The 22,975-nt window shown below is 33.7% G+C and overlaps 1 protein-coding gene across 1 annotated transcript; it reads left to right on the top strand.

Moving 5' to 3' along the window:
- Positions 1-4,394: 4,394 nt before the first annotated feature.
- LOC142974219 (uncharacterized) lies at positions 4,395-5,645 on the top strand. Its single transcript, XM_076116386.1, has one exon. It carries the CDS (start codon positions 4,505-4,507, stop codon positions 5,426-5,428), a length of 924 nt encoding a protein of 307 aa, XP_075972501.1. The 5' UTR covers positions 4,395-4,504; the 3' UTR covers positions 5,429-5,645.
- The last annotated feature ends 17,330 nt before the right edge of the window (positions 5,646-22,975 follow it).

The raw sequence follows: 22,975 nt of genomic DNA, 5'->3' as shown, positions 1-22,975 counted from the left end.
TGAGGAGCCTTAGTCAATCTATTCTGCCCACGACTTTTAGATTTTTATAGAGCGATTTTACCTATATATGCACCGTATTATCGTATCGGCAAGTTACGTTTAAATTGAATATATACTTTTTTGTTTACTTTAAAAAAACATAGAGCGCTCGTCGGTTTCCTATGCAAAAAATCTCGACAGCTACTCGGTAGTTGGTGAATAAAATTTCTACGGCTTTTTCTATCGAAAAACGAAAATATATTTTATTCACGTTGTGAATTCTACTGAAAAATCATTTACTTGTGGCTCAATTTTTACTTTTATATTTTTATCCAACCACTCGCTCTCAACCCAATTCTATCCAGAAAATCTTTAGTTTTTGAATTTAAGTTTTTAGTTTTCTGAAATCCATGAGTAAAATTGAGATCAGATATATTTCAGATCAAAGAAACTTTTGCATTCAACAATCTAAATAAATATATTTTCGCAAACTACAAGCCTTTGTGCTTCTGACTTTGGAAAAGTTTAAATAAATAGACTTTTCAATTTGAATTCGATAACATTATTACATCAAACAAAATGTTAATAGTATTGATATATTGGTTTTTGAGAAAATTGGTTTGTCAGAATTTGTCTGAGCTAAAAGAAATAAGATATAGCCTTAAAATAAAAATATGTCTAAAAAGAAAGTAACAGTTTCAATTGGTGACAAAAAGTAAGTTCGTATTTCAATCAATTTATTTCGGAGGAACTTAATAAATATATACCTACTAGCGGACTAGCCCGACTTCGTCCGGGTAGAGTACCTACAATTTTATACCGTTGATTCCGTTCCCGTAGGTATTTGGACCCCGTCGATCCCAAACAAACCTTGTCCCGACAGTTACAAACATATTATTATTCGAAAAAGAACCGAACGAATTATACAATTAATTTTGATGATTTATTTAAGTATATAGATGAGTAGATCACACGTTATTTGTAAACTAAAGTTTAATAAAGTAAAAGGCATAACAGCCGTTTGCAATGAAAATATCATTTAAATTAATCTAATCTATTCTAGAGTTTGATAACTTTAGACAGTTATCAAATCCTATCTTGAGTCAATAGTTCCATACAGATAATAACTAAGGCAAAGTTTATATCATCACACGTAGAGCTAAGTAGAGTTAAGTGTAATACAGACACCTACACTCCTCAGTCCTCACTGTTTGCTCACTCACCTCCCACGCTACAGACCTCTGTAATCCCGTACTGACATCATTTGACAAAGTCCTACGCAATTTATAGTATTTAGTACTGAAGGATAAATACTTTTGGTTTTTAACTTTGTTATGAGAATTTCATGATTTCATCTGAGTTTAATTCGATACATGTGTAACCTTATAGTATTTAAGCAATCTTATCTTATTAGCAAACACACAAACTCTTTGCATCCTTTAAGAATGTTTGAAATAACATTTATTAGATTACCACTCGAAATTTCCAGTCTCCGTAATCTGCAATATTTGTCGTAATTTAGATTATTGAATATCAACAAAAATCGCCTAGATTTTACTTTAGTTTTGTTATAAATATCAAAGATTAAAACATACTCATAAACGTGGACGTACAAAAAATCCTTTACTGGAAACTCTTGAGCACATAATGCCTCACTATATTGTTAACAGTACATACACATACAGTAATATTGTTTCATCCAGTTTCAAGTATCAGCATTAAACACTAAAATCGCTTCCCTATGCAGCCTGCTCTCCTCTCCCGCCCACAATAATGTTCAAATTAAATTGTGCCTCGTGTATCGTGTATTGTTGTACAATTCGACACAAATGATGCGGAGCTTTGTCATGTATTTTGTGACGTTACCTGCAGTTTCAGTAGGATTGTGTGTTAAATTGTGCTTGTGTTTAACTGATAATATGTGTTTATGCTACCCTGAAAAATATATGTTTATTCCAACAGTTTACTTCAGCTGAAATAGATTTGGAATTATGAATTAGGTTACAAAGTAACTGGTTCAAATAACCATCGAATTGCTAGTGATTTTTATAATAATAAATAATTGATCACTAGATTATTTCAAAGGATGTTTTTCTCACATTTTGGTTCGGACAATTTCGTTATCTTTTCCAGAAAAGACAGTGGCAGTAGGCAGAAAGTTAAAGTTTTTGAAATACTGAGAAATTACATTCCTATCTTCAATTCAAGATTGTATAAATATAAGAATATTTCGTTATTGTGTGTCAAAATATTGTTGAAAAACCTACAAATTTTACCAAGTACTATCTAGTAAATCAAACTACCCAATATGTAGTAACACTACTTTAAACACTGATCACCTATTCAACAGAATCATTCAACATAAACAATAAAGCATTACTGATCGAAATGCACTTCATATAAATAATGGGAGCTTCATTTCCATACCGTGGCAGCTTCCTTGCAATGCCATCCGGTGGCAGATGCAGATGCAATATCCGAAGGGAGGGAGGGGGAGGGGGGAGGGAGGCCAGTCATTTCCTCTCACGGCCTACAGAAGCGATTTGTATTCGTGATCGGATTGGCTCAGTAGCTGCAGGTAAATGACAAGGCTTTTGTTCAGGAAATGAAGGATGGATTGTGGTAGATGATTTCACGCTTAGTTTTGCAGTGAAATGTTTGCTGTAAGAAGAGTATCATCAAAAAACAATTATTATTTGACTTTACAATTAGACATGATTGCATAAAATAACAGTGATACACTAAAATGCGAATCGAAAAAAAAAACACCGACATTTCGCCATTTTAAATGTCAGTTCTACGTATGTATTAAGAGGCGGCATACAGGATATACAGATATACAGGGCTACTGTTTGGAATAACGTAATACCAATCAGATAATCCCGCTATGAGGTTATTACGTATCTCTCTCTGAGATACCGACTTTAGCGTTGTAGCGCGATTCTCTAAAGTCGGTGTTGTCGAGTATCGAACGCTTAAAATTTAAAATGTATTGCCAAAATAGTTACTACGACGCCCGTCAGAAGCGCTGATCAGATTTAAATACAAAATTTCTCGATGACTAGCTGGATGTCAGTAGTCCATAGTAATAGAGAATCGAGCTACAAAACATTGTTTTTCTTTATTTAAATTACGGTAATTAAATCCTTGCGCCAAATTACGGTCACTAGTTGTCAACTGAGATATACAGTAAGCATCCAGTTCCCGAGTAACAATGAGGTAAATTTTTCTTCAAGTCTACATTTGAAGAGTATTTCCAATACTCATCAATATTTTCCACCCTTATAACTCAAATTTCAACTACCAAATATCAAAAAGCACTGAAAAACCAGACAATAATGACATTGTCAACCACTTCTTCAGATACAGTCTTCGTTATTTTGTCTTTAGACTTGTCTCCCGATGCCGTTTGTATCTTGATGTTGCATTCCATCTGTCCTGAGTGCTCTCGTCTTAATTATCTTATTGAGAGTAGCATAATAGAAGAAAAGCTTGTTTATGATATTCAAATTGATATTGGTTTTCTGATTTGGTATTAAGTGCTGGTTGAAAATAAGATTGTGGTATGTGTAAGTACAAAATTGCGCAAATTTGATAAAGACTAGGTTTAATCTAGGTATATAACTGCTACCAAACTTAACTTGTCTTGTCTTCCTCCAAAAAAAAAAAAACGGGAAGGGCTGAAGTTTGCCCAGGTGTAGTTTAGCAACTTTGCAATATTTCGAGAACTGTTCAAAGAGCCTTCAGATATACAAGATTTTTTCACTATTTACTCTTTCATCGTTCTTTCGTCTTATGTAATGTATGTGTAATGTATCACTTACACTTTTATACCACTATTTTTTAACACTAATACACAGCGCATGAATTCTTATAATTGTTTTGATTGCGCGGTAGCGGTGTCGCCGCATCGATTAACGATTCGCTTGATGACGGCCGGCCGGTCTCGTGCGCCGCACGCTCCTGAATCTAACTTGTGGTACAGCCTGTGGCTGTCGAGCGAGACGGCGGGGGGCGCGGGGGACGCGGCGCGGGCGCACAAGTAAACCCCTGATACACCAGTTAAACAGTTATGACTATTCATGTATACATTCACACACCTTACACGCACATACACAATCGGTATTTTTGTTTTAATTATTATCATTGTTCAATTATTAATTATTATTAATATTAAGTAAGACCTAATACTTGCTGTAGTAACCAGATAAGTAACAGTATCGCTCAAAATGAGGCTCTCATTGAAAACCAGCGCTGCAATATCTTCGTGGTATTGCAGCATATAGCTGAATGAGGGCCTCATTGTTGGCAATACGTGCACATATTGTTCTCTTTTTTTTATTGTTTGTATTTGTTTATTGCCAACAATATTAGCATTATTAGCCATTATTAGCCATTACAGTCGATCGTGAACACTCGTGCGCACACTACGCGTCGCTTAGAAATAATAGATCGTCAACCTTTTGCTACTCTCATAAATTAATCAATTCCAAAATTATTACTTTTTCTTCTTACGTCAATAAAAATGAAAACGTGCGCAATGTGTGATATTAAATTTAATGATGGTGTCCAATGTTCCAACTGCAAAAAACATCTGGATTTTGTATGTGCAAGCATCACAGAGGGAGGATGGAGAAAACTGGGTACCGATAGAAGAGCACAGTGGAAATGTCCTACGTGTAGAATATCATCACCATCTCCGCCTAACACCGAACCCGCCACCATGGAAGCAATACTAGCTGAGATTAAAGACATGAAGCGTCAGTTACTTGAATTGCCAAAGCTAGCAAATGATATCCGAGACATCAAAGACGAACTATCACAGGTTAAGTCAACCTGTGAAAGTACCGAACAAAAGCTCGAGGAATACGGCTCCAGATTGACGGTCGTCGAGGACAAAGTGAACAAACTTGAGAAGCTTCAAGAAGTAATTACCTGCTTGCAGACCGACCTGGAAAAGGTGAAGTTTGACTTCGCATCACAGGAACATCGCTCCCGTCTAAACAATGTGGAGATCAAGGGTATTCCCACCAAAAAAGGCGAGAACTTGTTTTCGATCATGGAAACTATCGGCCGTAAGATCAGCTTCAATTGTCCGAAAAGCCAGATCAACTACATCTCAAGAGTTCCTATGTACAATTCAAATGATAAATTTATAGTAGTAAGCTTCTTGAATCGGTACGTTAAAGAAGATTTTATTGCTGCTGCCCGTGCCAATAAGGAACTGTCTACTGCTGATATCGGATTCCAAGGAGCAACTCAGAGAATCTACGTCAACGACCATCTAAGCATAGAACACAAGAAGCTTCTTACCAAAGTCAAGGCTATCGCAAAGGAAAGAAACTATCAGTACGTATGGGTCAAGCACGGAAAAATACATGTTTTAAAAAATCAATCTACCAAACTCATAATTATTAGAAAAGAGGCCGATTTAAACAAGATTGTTTAATATGTTTCTTAAATTGCATGCACTGTGTTTTATTTGTTTATGCTATAAGTTTTCTACCAATATTTATTCAGAACATAAATTACTTATTGAATACGTACTATTATTGTAAAAGGTTTGGCACCCCTGCTACGCTAATGAGTTTCACACCTTTCTATTGTGCTCCTTATCGCGCTGTTTGCTTTATAACTGCAACATATGACCATATGGCCTACTCGCTCGCTCGTGCGCACGCGCTATATTGCTTGTTCTCTCGCACACTTGTTACGGCGTTTGAACCTTGTTCTGTTCGTAACGTTACTGAGCTTTACCGTCATTTAACTAAAATGATGTTTATTTACCTCTTTTTAAATTGTACAAATTTATCTATTGATTATTATTTTAACCTCCTGCCTACATCTGTACTACAAATAGGACATAAGACCGGATAAATTTCAAAAAAATATTTTGCCGTTTTTTAAACTGGTAGTCCCAAAAGATTTAGATGGTGACATCTATCGAATATCTAGGTTACTAAATATAGGTAGATGTCAATTGCCGTGTGGTTCCCTTTTTGCGTAATGGCGACAGAAGATGGACGTGTGTCGGTGCGTGCACGCAGCGGTAAGTTAATCGATTTGAATCTTATTGAAATGTTGGTTCTTATTGGATTTTATGCGATAATTAATTAATTGAGACTATAAAATGATGATGTGCACTGGTAGTTTGATATAATTTTATAAAATATTAAATACACCATGATTTTTTGTTTTATGTCCTTTGCAGAGGACAAATGTAGACTATAAAAGTTTTAGTACTTAGACTTCTGATGTACTCTATAAAGTACATAAGTACATATTTCAACATATTTGTGGCTATATCAGACAATGCCATAGCTTTTTGACCTTGCCGTGGTAAATGCATGGCTGCATTACCGCATTGTTCAGGTTGAAAAAGGTGCCCATAAGAGAAATGTCATGCAGCTGAGCAAATATAAGTTGGATTTAGCTTATTTCGGATAATGAAGGAAGAGATGACGACTATGAGGATGACGATGAATACGAGGAAATGGAGTCTAAACACAAGAGGGAGAGAGAAAGCCGTACAAAAGCTGCTGTATATTTTTTTCATGGAGCAAAACAGTCGTGATGTAGAAAGAGTGGATGTCATAAAAAAAAACACTTTATTTTGCAAAAAAATGTGCGGGTATTTTTGTTTAACGCCAAACAAGAATAGTTTTTTCGATTTCCACCAAAACGTAGAGTAGTATATAGGTAAAGGTATTAATTAAACTTAATTGATCCCTTAATTATGTCCCTAATTAACGACTAATCAGTTATTAAGAATAGTTGAAGATGAGAAAAGTTTAAATCCGATAGTTTTGTTTGAAATAAGTTTTCCTTTTGTTTTATTTTTTACTTTGTGAGACGGACATACAATTCTGACTATTAAAAACATGTTTAATTTGTGTTATATTTCTTTCCAAAACCCATTGTTTACCTTAAAACTAGTCTATGTCCTACATAAATCACATAGTAATATAGTCACTTTGTCCTACATAAAGGACATAGGGAAAAACCGATTTTCCCCATGAAGGATTTTTTTTACTATTTTTCCTGTATATGATATCCTATTGTCAACGTTATACTAAAATTTCAACAGCATACTCCAAAAAAAGGGACCCTGGTAGGCAGGAGGTTAAACCTTTAAATTGTACTGACTTTTACTCAGTTATTGATCTTATTAGCAATGGTAAGTAACTCAAAACGCTGCTTGAATTTATTTTATCAGAACGTGCGCGGACTTCGAACAAAGACTGATACATTTTATCGCCAAGTAGTTAGTAATTCTTATGACATTATTGTTCTCACAGAAACATGGTTAACGGATGGGATTTTGGATTCGGAGTTCTTTGACGACAGGTATTTGGTATGGCGTCGCGATCGTGATTATGTAGCCACCGGTCAGTCGCGCGGTGGGGGTGTGTTGATAGCTACTCGCAGGGACTTGCCGGTCACTTCGCAACCACTTCTACACTCAACTGCAGAAGACTTGTGGATTAATATGCGCGTAAAGCAATCTAACTCACGGGACTATGTAAACTTGTACCTTTGCGTTCTATATCTATGTAAACAAAACCTTGGCCTGTCCTTTTCCGCACAGTTGTCAAATTTTTTATCGAAGTTAAATGTAACCGTCATTAACAACTCCACTGATCTATTTCTCATTGTAGGCGACTTCAATATGAGTGGAATAAATTGGGTACAATCTGCTAACAATAATTTATCGTATGACCCAATAAGCTGTACAACGCACGATGAATATTACTTCACTGACGAATTGTGTACTCTCGATCTGCATCAGTATAATAATGTCTTTAATAAATATAATAAAATTCTTGATTTAGTTTTATCCAATAGTTCAGTCAAAGTGGCCGAATGTCTGGAGCCGCTGGTGCCTATTGATGCTTACCATCCTGCTTTATTATTTTCATTTCATTTCATTCATTTCATGTGTACTTTTTGAAACATAAGACAAAATAACGATGATAAAGAACATTATCCAAATAAAAACAAATTCAAAGTAATAGTTCTATTAAAATAACTACCATATAATATCAACATTTTACCAAACTGAAGACATGATTAATTCAATCTTTTCGTACAATTCATTCGCCACTGCGGTATCCCATGGTACCCAAACATCCTATCTCTTTACATTGTAAAGTTTTCTTAATCCTTTGAAAGTAAACGTTTGTTGGTCGTAAATATTAGCTCGGGTTTTGGTTTAAATCATTACGGTACCCAGTCATTATAGGAAGGAAGATGTTATATGAAAGATCTTTATTGAATGTTTGCTTCAAGTAGACTTTAGGTAGACCAACCGATAGAGTAAAGATCTGTCTGTGATGCAAATTTTGGAGTGATTACTATCAAGCCATGGCTATATTACGATATATTGTCGCTGTGTTGGTATGTTAATTCATAAACGATCATTTGGTTCATACTACACAATTTTCTACACGAGCAGTCTTCGATAGATATAATGAATCTACATAGAAAATGCAATTGGCAAATTTTGGACTGTTTCAGAACATACTCTCTTAGTTCTTTAGGGGTTGATAAAAAATCATTAACCTATGCTGGATCCTAATTCTGCTAGCGTTCCCATTCAATTTTTCATCCCAATTGGTTCTGCAGTTCGATGTAAAAGAGATAGAGACAAACTTTCGCGTTTATAACATTAGTACAGTTGGCTTGGTCAATTTAATACTCATGTTCACCTAAACTACGATTACACTAAAACGTAGTACTACACAACAAGCCTATAAAAGCCGACACGAGTAGATTACAAGCCACGGGACGGCTTAACCAGCGGCTACATAATCGCAATAAATAGCACGGGCTGTAAGCCGCTGTATCAATTTTAATCTTCATTCACAGTACAACATTTAATTACGAAGCCGTAAACAGGGTTTGTTAATATGAATTTAAGCAATTTCAGCGAGGGAGTTTTGAATACAGTTCACGGTGGAGTAAGTTTCGTTTAGAGGTTAAGTAACGATACCGCGGTCGAAAACTGGATGGGTAAGCGGCAATGCTTTTTTATCGTAGATATTATATTCTCAACTTTCTTTAGCCGTCTATTTTGCGTATTTATAACTGTTACAGTTACTGTTCAGTTCATGATTGCTGAAAATAAAACTACTGACCTATCCTTTTTGAAAATATAGATAAGAAAGTGACCTCTCAATAATAATTACGACGTTATGTCAATTTAGAAGTCAAAAAGAAAGGAGTTTAAGACCTTGAATCTATTTTAGAATAAACTAGATATTAAAAGGTTTTAAATGAGAATTATTTAAAGGAACAGATTTACTTTTGCCGTGGGACGATCAACACGTGGGTAGATAATAAAATATAACTCAAACAAACTTGGATGAGATTAGTTTAGGATTGGGAAAAGTAATTTAGGTAGCTTTGTTTTTTACCGGTTAAGGATTTTATATAAGATCAGAATTACTGTGTTTTTAATTGTTGTCTGAGGTCATGCTATATTTCTGAGATTTTTATTTCTACCTGTGTTTTCTTAGATAATTTGTCTTTGTACTATTCAACTTGAAATCAATGCATCTATGTTAACAAATATTGAAATAATTAATTTATCGAATTACCATTCATCCAAAAGTTCTTAATATCAAACAGTGCACTAGCATTAACACTGCTGCCATGTCCAGTGAAGTTGTTGAAACGACATGATTTGTAAAACTTTTGAGTAATTTCAAAGTGACACAATCTACAAAATCGTCACTGAAAATTTCAAAAACCTTGTTTTCTTTTTTAATAAAGTTATTATGTTTTAATGGCTTTATCCTTGCCAAGTTGACTATAAATTATACTGCACCCTTAAATAAAACCTTTGAAAAGGGTTATATGATATGTGTAGTAAACTATAACATAAAAACCTTTCCCTGCTCGTTATTACTTCGTAAACCTCTCCAACTATTGACAGTGTCCGTTAGGGCGTGTGTACACTACACGTGACGTCGCCACGTTCTGCCTTGTTTGTACAATTAGTGTTTCGACAGTGTGTCCTGAACTTTTGTTTGGGAAAATTTTCAGGTCGAATTTTGTTTGGATGTTTATTGAAGTAAACTATGGATATAGAGTTATAGAATTAGTTAGGTACATTAAAATGTATATTTATATTTCTCATTATTATGGCAATAAGCATACATATGGCATAAGCATGGATCCTAAAGTGAGTCTATGATGTACCAAGTGTGGGCTGAAATTTTTACTTGATTCAAAGATTATTAAGAGAACTAACATCAGTCATTTTATGTGCTTAATAGCCACTGTGGAGCATTGGTCAAGGTACTACGCCACTACCAGTGCGCTGAGAAGTCGTGGGTTCGATTTCCACACAGAACAAATATTTGTGCCATCCACAAAATTGGATTCAGGTCTGGTTGTACTTTGTGCCAGATGTTATATGTTTGTAAAAGTGCTCGCAACACAGTAACAATTCTTAGTTTGAGAGTTGTCTATTTAAAAAACAAAAAGTAAAAGATTTAGTACATACCATTGTAAGAAAACTTCCTACTAATTACTGCTTCAAGACAAAATTTCCTAAACTCTAGTCAATAATTACTTTCCACAACCCTCCACCCAGATTTAAATCCGGCAAAGCAACAACAGAACGCATATGCATTTCGCTCACGTCCAGTCCCTTACATTAAAGGGATTACCAGATATCTTCTGGTTAAATCTACAAACAGAAGCTTTGTAAGCTTTCATTAGAGATATAGGTACTTATCTAGATTTAAAGTTGAACTTTGTACTATTTCATCCTTTTCTTTTACTGGAATACCTCGTTTGATTGTTGTATACATAAAACGTGTAATTACTTAGATTTGATTGTATGATTTGTATAAACATGGAAAACATTCTGAAGACCTGCATAAAAATTACGAAATGGAATGACCGTAGTCTCTTAAATATTTTTGAATGATTTAGAAAGCGTTTTTATAGATGAAATGTGGACCAAAGCAGTGATAATTTGGTGACCATTGCAGGCTGCATGGAAGATCCTAACTATAAGATATGGCGTAACCTTAGAAAGACATACTTTTCAATATTTGATACGCGTAGGTTCTAGGACTTTCGACTAAGTCTATATCACAAATTCATATCCCGACGTATTCAATGCCTAAAATAAAATATTTTTACAGACGCCGTAAGCTATATAAGTAGCTATCAACTAAAGATTTGAATACGGAATCCAAAAATAATAAAATTTCAATATAAGATTTGGAAAGCATTGAATAACACTCCATAAAAATAACCTTCATAAAATTATTTATGATCAATATAGTTTTCGCAATAAACTAGCGAACTATAAAATGAGAAAAAAGCCTTTGTTATTGAAATCAGAGCCTAAACATTCGTCAAAGGAAAAATAATTTCAGAAAGTTCCCTAACAACCTTACTAAACTGTTGAATACTAAGATTTTCATATTAAAACATTTACCCCTAAAATTAGTACCTTTGGAACATACGAGAGGCGCTGATCGGATTTTCATAATATGTATATAACGACGAAGAAAACCCATTTACATTATTAGAATGAGTGACGTCAGCATCGCTGGCGTCACCCATCCCACTTTTATTTGCAGACATTACTTAATTATAACTATTCTCTTAATCGACACTTTTAGTAATTATACAAACAAAAACTTACAGTCTCAGACAGAATTCTCAGACAGCACAGGTCCTCACATGTCCTCGTTACCGCTAAGAATTAATTGCAACATGGCGTGCTTCATAAGCGGAACACGTATAATTAAAAATGTTTTAAAATACAACAACGTGTTAAAACCATAAACTTTTTACATCAAAAATTCTAATCTAATTAATTAGTAATTTTAAAGCCTTTACATTAATTTTTTGCATTTAATTTATTAATTATTATCCAAATCGGATGTGTTTTTATCAAATATTAATAAGGGCGTCAGTTGAATAAGGGCGTCAATTGAATAAAGACCTCAATGTTAATAAAATCCGTTTCAATGTTGTTTTAGCTAGATATCATTAAAGGTTGATAAAAACACATCGATTGATGCTAATAAATCCTAATATTAATTAACAATATTGTTTAGGTAATAAATCTTTGCACTTAAAACAAATAACAATTTGTTTGTATTTGATGGGTACAATCCAACCATCAAATACTTTCATTTTAAAGTTACAAAATCAAATAAATGAATAATAATATTTAGGCAAGACACCAAAAGCTTATATTGATGTTCAGTTTGATTTGATAAATACGAATTATTTAATTAGTTATTCTTTGCGAATAATTAGTCAACACGATGCGTCGACATATATATTATTCGATAGATACTTGGTTCTTGATTGTCAATAGTGATAGGAAATCGTTCCCCTGATCTATTTATTCTTTAACTATATGTAAAAAAGTTGTGTGAATACAAGCTTAATGCCAAACGCATTATTTGCCAGTCAACCTTGACTATCTATAGTATTACAAGGGAGATTGACGAGAGATGTCACCGATAATAAAATACCAAGTTCCAAGAACCATTTCCCTCAAACAATACAAAAACTAAATCAGCGTAACAAGCGGAAAATAAAATAATTTAGCCACACATCGTTGTAATTTAATTTGAGGATACAAAGGACAAAGGGCTTCGAGGCGAATTAGCCGCAAACGTCCGACCCCGGTGAAAAATGGCGACCGACTATAATAAATAATAAGTAAATGTTACATTAGTAGGATATTTAGGTTTTTGTTATGCTTTATGGAGTGGATGTGTTTTATGGGAGCTTATATTTATTCAGGTAAAGGCTAAAGTGAAATAAATTGAAATGATACTCCAAATATAAAGTTCTATACCTATATGTTTTCTATCACTGTTAGGAAAATATTTGGGTGGTAAATTGGGTTCCTAGGTGTTTTTTCCAATCTATGTTAATTAAAAATATATTTTTTTTTCAAGATATCAGTTATATATAAAGAGACACGCAAGTATCAGATACAGAAAATTGCGCCAATGAAAGCAAAATATTAAAATATGTTTGTTTGTAATAAGCATTAAACTAAATAGTAAAATAACTAAATTGGATATTTTATTTTCAAGCCGGCCATAGATGCTGAAATAAAGCTAAACAGAGCGCAATCGTCACTATTCTCCAATTAGAAGGAGCTGAAAATGTCACCAATAAGTCATAATGCAGTGTCCCAAATTATACTAAAACACTGAACAAATTCTAGCATGTTTGCACCAATCGCCATTCTATATTTAGCACAAATAAATAGTTCCAATTTTACAACCACTGCACCACCGACTGTAAAATTAAAATTACGTGAAATTACAGTTCACGGAATGAAAAGTAAACTGCGATAACTGAATGTTAAAGGTGAATACACGTTTATTTATTTGTTTGCAGCAGAAAATATTTATGTTTTCGGAGAAATTATTATAGTACTGTATTGTGTGCATATTATGACGTGTTTTGTACTATATTTACAGTTAACTAGCTATATAGTTATAAATGTTATATAATTATCAAACCAAATAAAAATGTTTAAAGTAAAGAAAAATGTTAATTTGTGCGATGCATTATTCGTACTTTACGGGAATTCGATTTGTTTGTGAGTTTGATATAGCGGATATATAATTTCGATATGATGACAGACAATGAGATGGAACATAGTATTTAAAATTATTTCCTCCTTTCAGTGTGTAATTTTTTGAAAAAAATCATTCCTGTTTCGAAACATGAACTTATTTGCTCACCATGTGCCTTCAATCATTTCGAACATTTCATCAAAATCACCATCGAGCATTCGCCCAAACGTTACAAATTTCGCTCCACCCTTCAATATCATGCAAATACTTTCTAACCATCAATTGTTTGCATGCGGTGTACAGAACAAAGGTAGAATTAATTTATAGAATACATTACGGCAGGTGGCAGTCATGGCGCAGTCGTTAAGTGAGAGGATCCGTAGTTATATGTTCCTCAGTTATGAGTTGTGTTTCGGGATTTATGACAGGTCACTCAGGTTATGGGAGCAGTGACCAGCATGCGTATTATGTATCTCTGTTGACTTGACAACTAGTGTATGTCAAATTAATGATCATGTACATTGCTGCATTGATGTAACGTATTAATCACTATAATCTAAAGAGAGAAAACAATGTATAGCATAGTGGTTTTCAAATAGTTGTTAACTGAGATACGTGACAGCCCCCATGGCCAGCGCAATTAGGAATGTTACTGTGATATTTGATTGTAATGTAGTAATAGTAATGTCATTGAGCGATTTTTTTTAAGGGATGATATTATTTCTGACCTTAATATCCCACTGAAATGGTTCAAACCAAATCTGGTCATGCTTTTTATTACCCCATTTTCCTCGCTTGATGAAACAGGTTTGAACCTGAATTTTCGATCCCGAAATTAGTGCCGACTTCGGCATTGCATTAGTTTAAGGACTGTTTAACATGTGAGGTTTCTTTAACAACATATACCAACAATGGTGAGTTAAACCTCGTTTTCTTTATATCAAGATCCTACAAGCTACAGTAAGACTGTATCTGGTCTACAATTCAGTCTTATGAATAATCCAAAGGAACGTAACATTACAACTAAACATAACTTGTACACAATTTCAGACACACCTGAAACCTACAACTGTAAGATAAATTATATTAGATATGCAAACAGGTGTAAATATAGTCCGACAACTTAGTAGAGAGCGATGGAAGGTGCGCGGGTGGCAGAGGTGTATAATATTTTCATTATTAATGGCACGTCTCATTCTTTCTAGCTAAGTAGTTATTAGTTCTCATACAATTTTGACTGATTTATCTCATATATGTATTTTCGATCGTTTTATTTGTCTGTTACGCTGTTAGATACTAATCCGCAAGTTGTGAAACAGCAAAGCTATCTTTTACCATAAACTATCGACAACCGGTTAGTTATTATCAAACTCATACTGATCCACGCCCCATGGATTATTGTAAGAACTAATTTTTGAGTTTATTTTGAATGTCAAACTCTCAATACTCGACAGTCCTTAGAACGTCAGTCACCCGCTGACTCTTTGCTACGGCAATTTATTATAATTTAAGACATACACAAAAATAATGATATTCTACTCTAGTAACATCGTGCATGCCCAGACTCTCTACTAACTTCTCGGACTATAGTAGCAAAGGCAGCAAAGGTAGCACATGATACAATTGCTTGCAAACTTGCAACTGCAATATACATGTGTGTTATTAAACTTTGCTTTCATAGTGTTCTGTTTTTGTAGTATATTACCTGCCTTATTAGCTTGAGAATACACGTAGAAATGGGGTGGAATAATACTAAGAATATACTTTGTATAAATAATTTCGTTCCTTTGAAATTGTTATTCTGTGCTACGAATCAACCTTGAATTGTGAATGATTATATTAGATGGAAGATTACATATATTTAAATGCCATGGATCAGCGATTTTAAAATGACTTTACTTTTAAATGTGTGCAAATATGTCTATTAAACATTAAAACATTCGCGTTGCGTGTTTATTTAACTCGAAATGCCTGACGTTTCGGCGCAGGTTATACAGATCAGCCTTTAGCGGACATCGTAGAAACTATTTTGGCAGCACATTTTAAATGTCAAACTCTCGATACTTGATGGTTCTAATTGTAGAGATTTATGACAGCAATTTATGTTAAACAGGCAAACCATTACGCTCTGTTTTAAATTATCACTTAGTTTTGCAACTAAGTGATAATTTAAAACAGAGTGGCCGGTCCCATCTGAACTAGCGCGATAAGACGATCATAAAATTAAATAACACTCGAATATTCTGTCGGCCATTTGTTTAGGCTGAAATTCAGGCAAACCTTTTTGCTGAAAATGAATGTTGACTGGTTTTAATGTGGATGTTAGAATTAAAATGTTTGTGCGGTGTAAAAGTTATTGTTTTAAGAGTGTAGCACGGAATAATATTAATTTAGTTAAGGTTTGTCAATAATAAAACATGATTTTTTGCTACTTTCGTATATTTTGCTACTTGGTATAATTATTTAAATTGAAAAGAATCTTCTATAACCTATGACAATATGTTCGTGAATGTATGAAAACTTTGAAAGATTTCATTTTTATTTCGTTTTGTTAAATTGTTAGCAAGTTTAGCAATTCAACTTAATTCAGTTGAAATGATTATTCCTTCAGTTAAAACCTGAACTTCAATGAAAATTAATTTGTGTGTTTTTTAATAATATTTTACTTGATCAGCAATTGGTAATTTAAACTGAACAACCGAGAGGTACAAATTAAAATGATGTTAATTTTTATAAATCCACCGTACCATGGTATATAATTAATCCGTGACTCACTGACCCATTTTCGATGAAACAAGCAATCGATACACTTTACAACACTGTATGAAGCCAAACTCGTTAATTTTAATTAAACATTAATTGACTAGCGTTTCTTACATCACTCGCGTGACTGCCTTTCGGAAACTACCCTTCTTAGGAATTTTATAGTTTATCAAAGGACAATTGAACACTGTTACAGATTTAATGTCAAATATTATAACATATACATAGCCTTTGTCAAATTATTTCATTCAGCCAAAACCAAAATCGACCGACCGACATAGACCATTTTATCTCCCCAAAACACTATACCTAAATTCCCGAAACTAAATACAGTTACGAAATATCATGACATTATTGGCAAGCTGAAGAATAATAATATGATAAATCTAATTCTATTTGTACTTTCGTGACGAAACAGTTCAACCGATTTGGATAAAGGTTGGCGAGCTTATACTATTATCTTAATTTTTTTTTAAGGTCTCCCCCAAACTCCTCCACCGGTCTCTATTCTCAGCCATTTCCTGCCACCCTTCAAGTAACGTTAATTTACCTTACCTGTTAATTTTAACGATAAGTTCCTATATTATAAGATAAATAAGTAAAAAGAGATCGCGGGATCAACCGGAGCAGCCAATTTGTGAGTTCAAACTTCCCCTGAATGTGTTGTCTACTACTTGTTTGAGGTTACAGATATTCGAAAGCACGAATAGTTTTAAGAAAAATTGTTGACCACTCTTTACGCATGAATTCAGCAACAGGACAATAAGTGTCTTCGACTTCGTGTAGTATTACCCTCTTATTCATAACAATATATGAAGTTATGAAAGGCTTATAAAGTGTTTTGTTTCTTTCACTCCTTAGCGAAATGAAAAAGAGAAAACATAGGTTTATAGTGTGTTTATGAATAAGAGGGTAAGTGTTTTGTTGGTCTAACTCATTTACATTATCAATGCTAAATGTTTTCAACCAACAAGTTAACAAATCGTTTTACAGGCACCTAATTAAAAAAGAATAATTTTACAAATTACCTAACCAAAAATAAATAGTTATTTTTTTGCATGCATTAGATTAAACAGATCTTTCTTAAGCGAAATACATGTGATTATTGTGAGTTACTAAATTTTTGCTTTTCTCGTTTAACACTACATTAACTATCGTAAATCTTCTTACAAATCCAGTAGTATACCTCCCGATACGAAGGAGGTTCGGCTAATGAGTTGCAACTTTGACAGATTCAACGCTGATACCGACAGCCTTTATAACAAAACAAAGTTTTAATTAAACAGCTCAGGTAAGAAAACGAAAGGGAACAGAATATTTTGAGAGTTAAAGTTTAATATTTACGAAGATCAAACCATAGGATACTTGTATGCGGATCTCAGTTGACAACATAATATACGGCATAACGTCTTTAAAAATACATTTTCAAGTTATAAGCAATTATATTTCTACACTACTTACCAGCTATTTATAAGTACATTTTACCGAAAACAGCCAATTGTCAATCCATTACTAAGCATACACGCACTTAAAACAAGTTTACGTTTTATTCATGCCTTTTATACCACCATATTTTCCTTCACCTTTAGAAAGAGAGCAAATACTACTACGTATGTTGCCTTAGTTCTAAAGCCTTACTAACAAATACAATCTAAACTCTAACACAGAAACCATAAAATAGTCCACGCATATTCGCAGTTATCAGAAACTGGCACGCTATTTTCCACCGCAGAACATTGAAGTCAAAAAAACTTGATTTACAATATGAACGTTTGATTTACCGCTCGCCTCCGCCAATACTGTCGATCCACTATTTATAGTGCTCTAGATTTCACCCGCAACTTTGTCCATGAGTTTTAAATCTAGAATTGAACTTGTCTAATAACGATTTATGTGTTGTGAGAAATTCGTATCATGAGGAAAACAAAAGCGAAACGTAAAAAAGGTTATTTTGATATGTCGGTACCGTGATTTTCTACTGCTATCGACTACCAACAACCGGCTAGCTATCGAACAATTTTGCATGACAATCGATTCAGCGCCTCTAGCGGTCATTGTAGAAACTATTTTGGCAGGACATTTTAAATATCAACCTCTCGATACTCGATGGTTCCAATTATATAGAATCGCGCTACTGATCTGGATAATAATGATCGATTTATGTGTTGTGAGAAATTCGTATCACGAAAGAAGGTAACAAAAGCAATAAAGATATTTTTGTTATATCGGCTAAGACCAAAATGTCGTATTTAAAATCAATTTTAAAATAATTTATTTGAATCATCGTGTAAGTCGTCGATTTTTAAAATGAAGAAGTTATTTTTAAATACCTAACTACTGTAGATATATATATTTTTTAAAACTAACTATCTATTCTATCTTCAATTTATTAATCACTATTATCATTATATCAAATGGCAAATTAATTCAACAGTTTAACAAAAACTGACAGACAGACAACATTTTTGTACAGATTTTGAACCTATTAGTGACTTTCAGACCTATCGTTATAACAAAAACCTTTTAAAAATATAAAAACTGAGATCTATTAAAAAGTAATTTAGATTCTCTCAGAATAAAAATGAACCAGTCATTCGTGAAATTCAGATAATGGAGGTGGAATTGATTGGTCTTCGGTCCCTTTAGTACTATGAATTATTCAAGAAAATTAACTATTGACTTATCTACTATTATATTGTTATAATTTATTACTTTTTTGGTTCTTAAGAGTGACGGTGTATTTTCGATACTGTTTCTCATTATAGTCGAGAACTTGGTTGAGAAAATTTTTAAACTTAAATATTTACTCTAAGTATTCAAGACGATAATTTATAATCTATGCTCAATAAAATATTGTCCTGATGGTCCTTCAACAAAATCAATATTCTATTCATAGATCCTATCTCCACATGCATTCGAAGTCAATGTTTACTTTATACCATGTAAAAAGTAAATCGTGTAAAGAGTGTACAATTTAAGGGTATACTTTATTTAAATATTTAGTATATTAAAATTTTTATTCAGTAAACCTTAAGCCTAGTTTTTTCCTTCAATGTTATTTCTAGGAACGGGACTTTGGGAGAAAATAATTTGCAATTTACCATGTGCATGTCATGATGCCAAAACATTTACCGTTAAGCCTAAGGACTGATAAAAGTCTACCACAACTCTTATAAAACTAAAAACTCTTTTTTCTTTGAACCACCTCAGCTGTAACACCTCAAGTGGTACCTTTTATTTTAGTGGGCAAACATTTCTTCCGACACATTTGCTCGCCTTTATTAGGCTCCTCCTTCTATCTAGCTAAATAAAGCGTTATCTAGCTAAATTACGATACCTCGTTCCCATTCCGTGTTAAATACCTTTTACACTGAACTAGTTTCTGCCTAGGTTTTTGCTATTTCTGTGTCTTTAGACTAAAGCGCCTTCTAAGAGCATGAAACTGTCGCCAAATTGGCTTCAAGAGCCGATATAAGGTAGGTTCGAAAACTTGTTTCCGTGATTTTTTGTCAAGAAATCCTTAGTGATTGCAACGGAGTTGGGCAGTAAAAGAATCAGATTTCCTAGCCTGGGAGAGCATGTAAAGCTGGCTGTCGGTTTAACCTCTGATCTTCTGCCGGTCGGGGCGAATATTGGCCAATGATGCACTGTTAAAAAACTTCTGCGTAACTGGCTAGTTTTAACTGTACTTGCTGCAGTAGAATATTCATCAAAACAACAATTGTCAAGTCAAGTCTGGACGTTGCACCGCAATTTTTGACACTAGGTGGAGTCAAATCTACTAACCAATCAAATTACTGAGACTAGATTCTTTGACTTCGTTTGCAGCGAACAAGAACACAGTGTAAACAGTACTTAAAGAACGAAGGCAAAATTGAATGGACTCAGCTTAGTTCATAGTGTGAAGGCTATCTCTAAAATAGTTTCCCCTTTACGAGGGTAGTGTGGTAACTGGCAACATTTTCGAATATGCTCCGAGATTTTCAAGTATGTAATGCCTATAACGGTGCATGAACGCTTTGTAAGGCGGGAATTTTATTATGACCTGCATTTTGTTGCCTTTGATACTGTTATGGCTAGTTTTGTAAGATTGCTACATGTTACCTGCACAGCTTCTTACCTTGTATAAAGGTATTTTCTTGTAGCATTTTTCTTGATATGTAGTTTACTATAAAGGTATTTCTTGTAGCATTTTTCTTGATATGTAGTTTACTATAAAGGTATTTCTTGTAGCATTTTTCTTGATATGTAGTTTACTATAAAGGTATTTCTTGTAGCATTTTTACTAATATAAGGCTTACTATAAATTTAACCCATTAATGTAGCACTGCTGAGTCTACTCCCAGAATAGGGGAAGGGTTAGGCCTCGAGTCCACAACCCTGGCCAAGTGCGGGTTGGGGACTTAATATGTAAATTAAATTAAATAGTTGGGAGGGTATACTTAATTGATGGTTCAAATTTCATCAGAATCAACTGAGCTGTTATCCTTTCTCAGTGCTGAACAGGCAAATAAGACAAGGAGATTCCGCATTTATAATTTTTGGTTGAAATGTGAAAGTATGAATAAGTATGAACTTCACGTGTTATTTTTTTTATTTCTTTTTCATTACTGGCATACATAGTGCTCAAATAGATAGATATGCGAGTATGTATTCTAATGACTTTTTTTTTTCAAATAAAATTTGTTGTCGACAAGTATGTTGGCGGGCCGGCAACTTTTGTGTGTAGACTCCACTAGTCTAAAGACTTCAAAAGGCAGTGTTAGTAAACAGATTGCTATCTACCTAATTGTACTGTAAACTAACAAATATTTTTCCTTTTGAGCCATTAAACCCCAATAACGTAGAAATATTCAGTAGTTTCGTGCGGAAATTAACAATAATTCAATATTAGTGGCTCTTGTTCTCAATATAATTGTGATGGAACGATAAGCGAGTTCTTGGAAACGTAATTCAAGCGGTTTGTTTGTGAAATACAGCCTGAATATTTGCGATTATAAAATAATTATAATATTGTTCTAAATTAGAGGCTTATTGTTTTATTTATATAGTCAATTATATTAAAATTTGTGGAATTAGGTGGTAAACTTAAACCAGGTAGCTTTCGAATCTATACTAATCTATACTAATATTATAAAGCTGAAGAGTTTGTTTGTTTGTTTGATTGTTTGTTTGTTTGTACGCGCTAATCTCAGGAACTACTGATCTGATTTGAAAAATTCTTTCAGTGTTAGATAGCGTATTTGTTGCGGAAGGCTATAGGCTATATATCATCTCGCTACGACCAATAGGAGCGGAGTAGCAACAAGAAATGTTACAAAAACGGGGAAAATTATGACTCATTCTCTCTTATGTGACGCAAGTGAAGTTGCGCGGGTCGGCTAGTAATAAATATATTCTTTACTAACTAATTAATCATTTTCCTTAATTTTCATAGGCGATATTGTTTATTTTATAAATCTGTCTTAGTTTTCTTTGAGTTTTTATTATCTTTATATTTCCTCGCATTTGAATACTTAGCCTACTTAGCTAGTCTACCTTAAAAAATATAGTTAATTTGGCTACCTGTAACGTTAAGAAGTGTTTATAAACCTTACTTATAAACATTACATATTCAATTTGTTTTTTGAGTGTTGGTTTAACCCACTCGGTGGCTGTAACCTTTGAGTGACATTAATAACTTTACACCATTAACACGAACCATACGTACCCGCATGACATCACTAGCAAAAATTGCCACTCAACCAATTTCTTAAAAAACAAATCGCGTATATTTTGTTAGACACACGGTTTTCATATAGCTAAGTCTATTCAAATGTCTTCTAGGATTTTGCTCAACAACACAACTTACATAGCACATAATTAACACGAGTTCTCATTAAATCTAGAACATTCGGCATACTTACAGAATCTACAAGACCTATTCAAATTAGTACTCCAACATTCCCTTTGGACAAACATCCTTAATTAATAATTCCTTCGTAAAGATTAGTACACATAAGAGTCGAATCCATGCTGTAACATTATGCCGCAGAGCATTCGGCAATTTGTGTGGTTGTTTGATAAAAAATGATCGTGTCGGTTGATCATCAACCTTGATATCTTATCATTTATTTTAAGAGATTTCTAACACTCAGAACTATATGAAGTAGGTGTATGAAATAACAAGTTACTTAAAAAATAGTTCTCACTGAATACGCCAGAGGCGCTGTTCATGCTTTTATTCAAAATTTCTCCATAATTCCTTTGTCAACAGTAAATGGCTAAAGAAAACCCCTTTTCAGACTTGGCCCAGGACCAGCAGTGAAAATAATTTGATTAATAAATTGAGATGAGATATTATTTACAATACTCTACTCGATTTGTTTTGATAGTAGTGTATCGTAACAAAAACGCTACTCACGAGTACTTAACGTATTCGACCTAATATTCTTTCAAGTACATGCTCTAATAAACATTTACCTCTACATATTTACTGAATCTAGCAGACGTTTCATCAAGTACATATAACTATGTGGAAATTTCTCCCAACTTTGACGTTTACTAGCAAAACTCGTGAACAAGTTTAGTCATAATTGCGGGCAGCCAGATACCACGCTTCATAATTACGTAATTGACTCGCCGACCTCATATTTACAGAGTATTACCTCAGATTA

Source organism: Anticarsia gemmatalis, chromosome 7, assembly GCF_050436995.1.
Source record: "Anticarsia gemmatalis isolate Benzon Research Colony breed Stoneville strain chromosome 7, ilAntGemm2 primary, whole genome shotgun sequence".
Taxonomy (NCBI): Eukaryota; Metazoa; Arthropoda; class Insecta; order Lepidoptera; family Erebidae; genus Anticarsia; species Anticarsia gemmatalis.
Note: the sequence above shows the minus strand (reverse complement) of the source record. Positions and strands in the feature narration are given on the sequence as shown.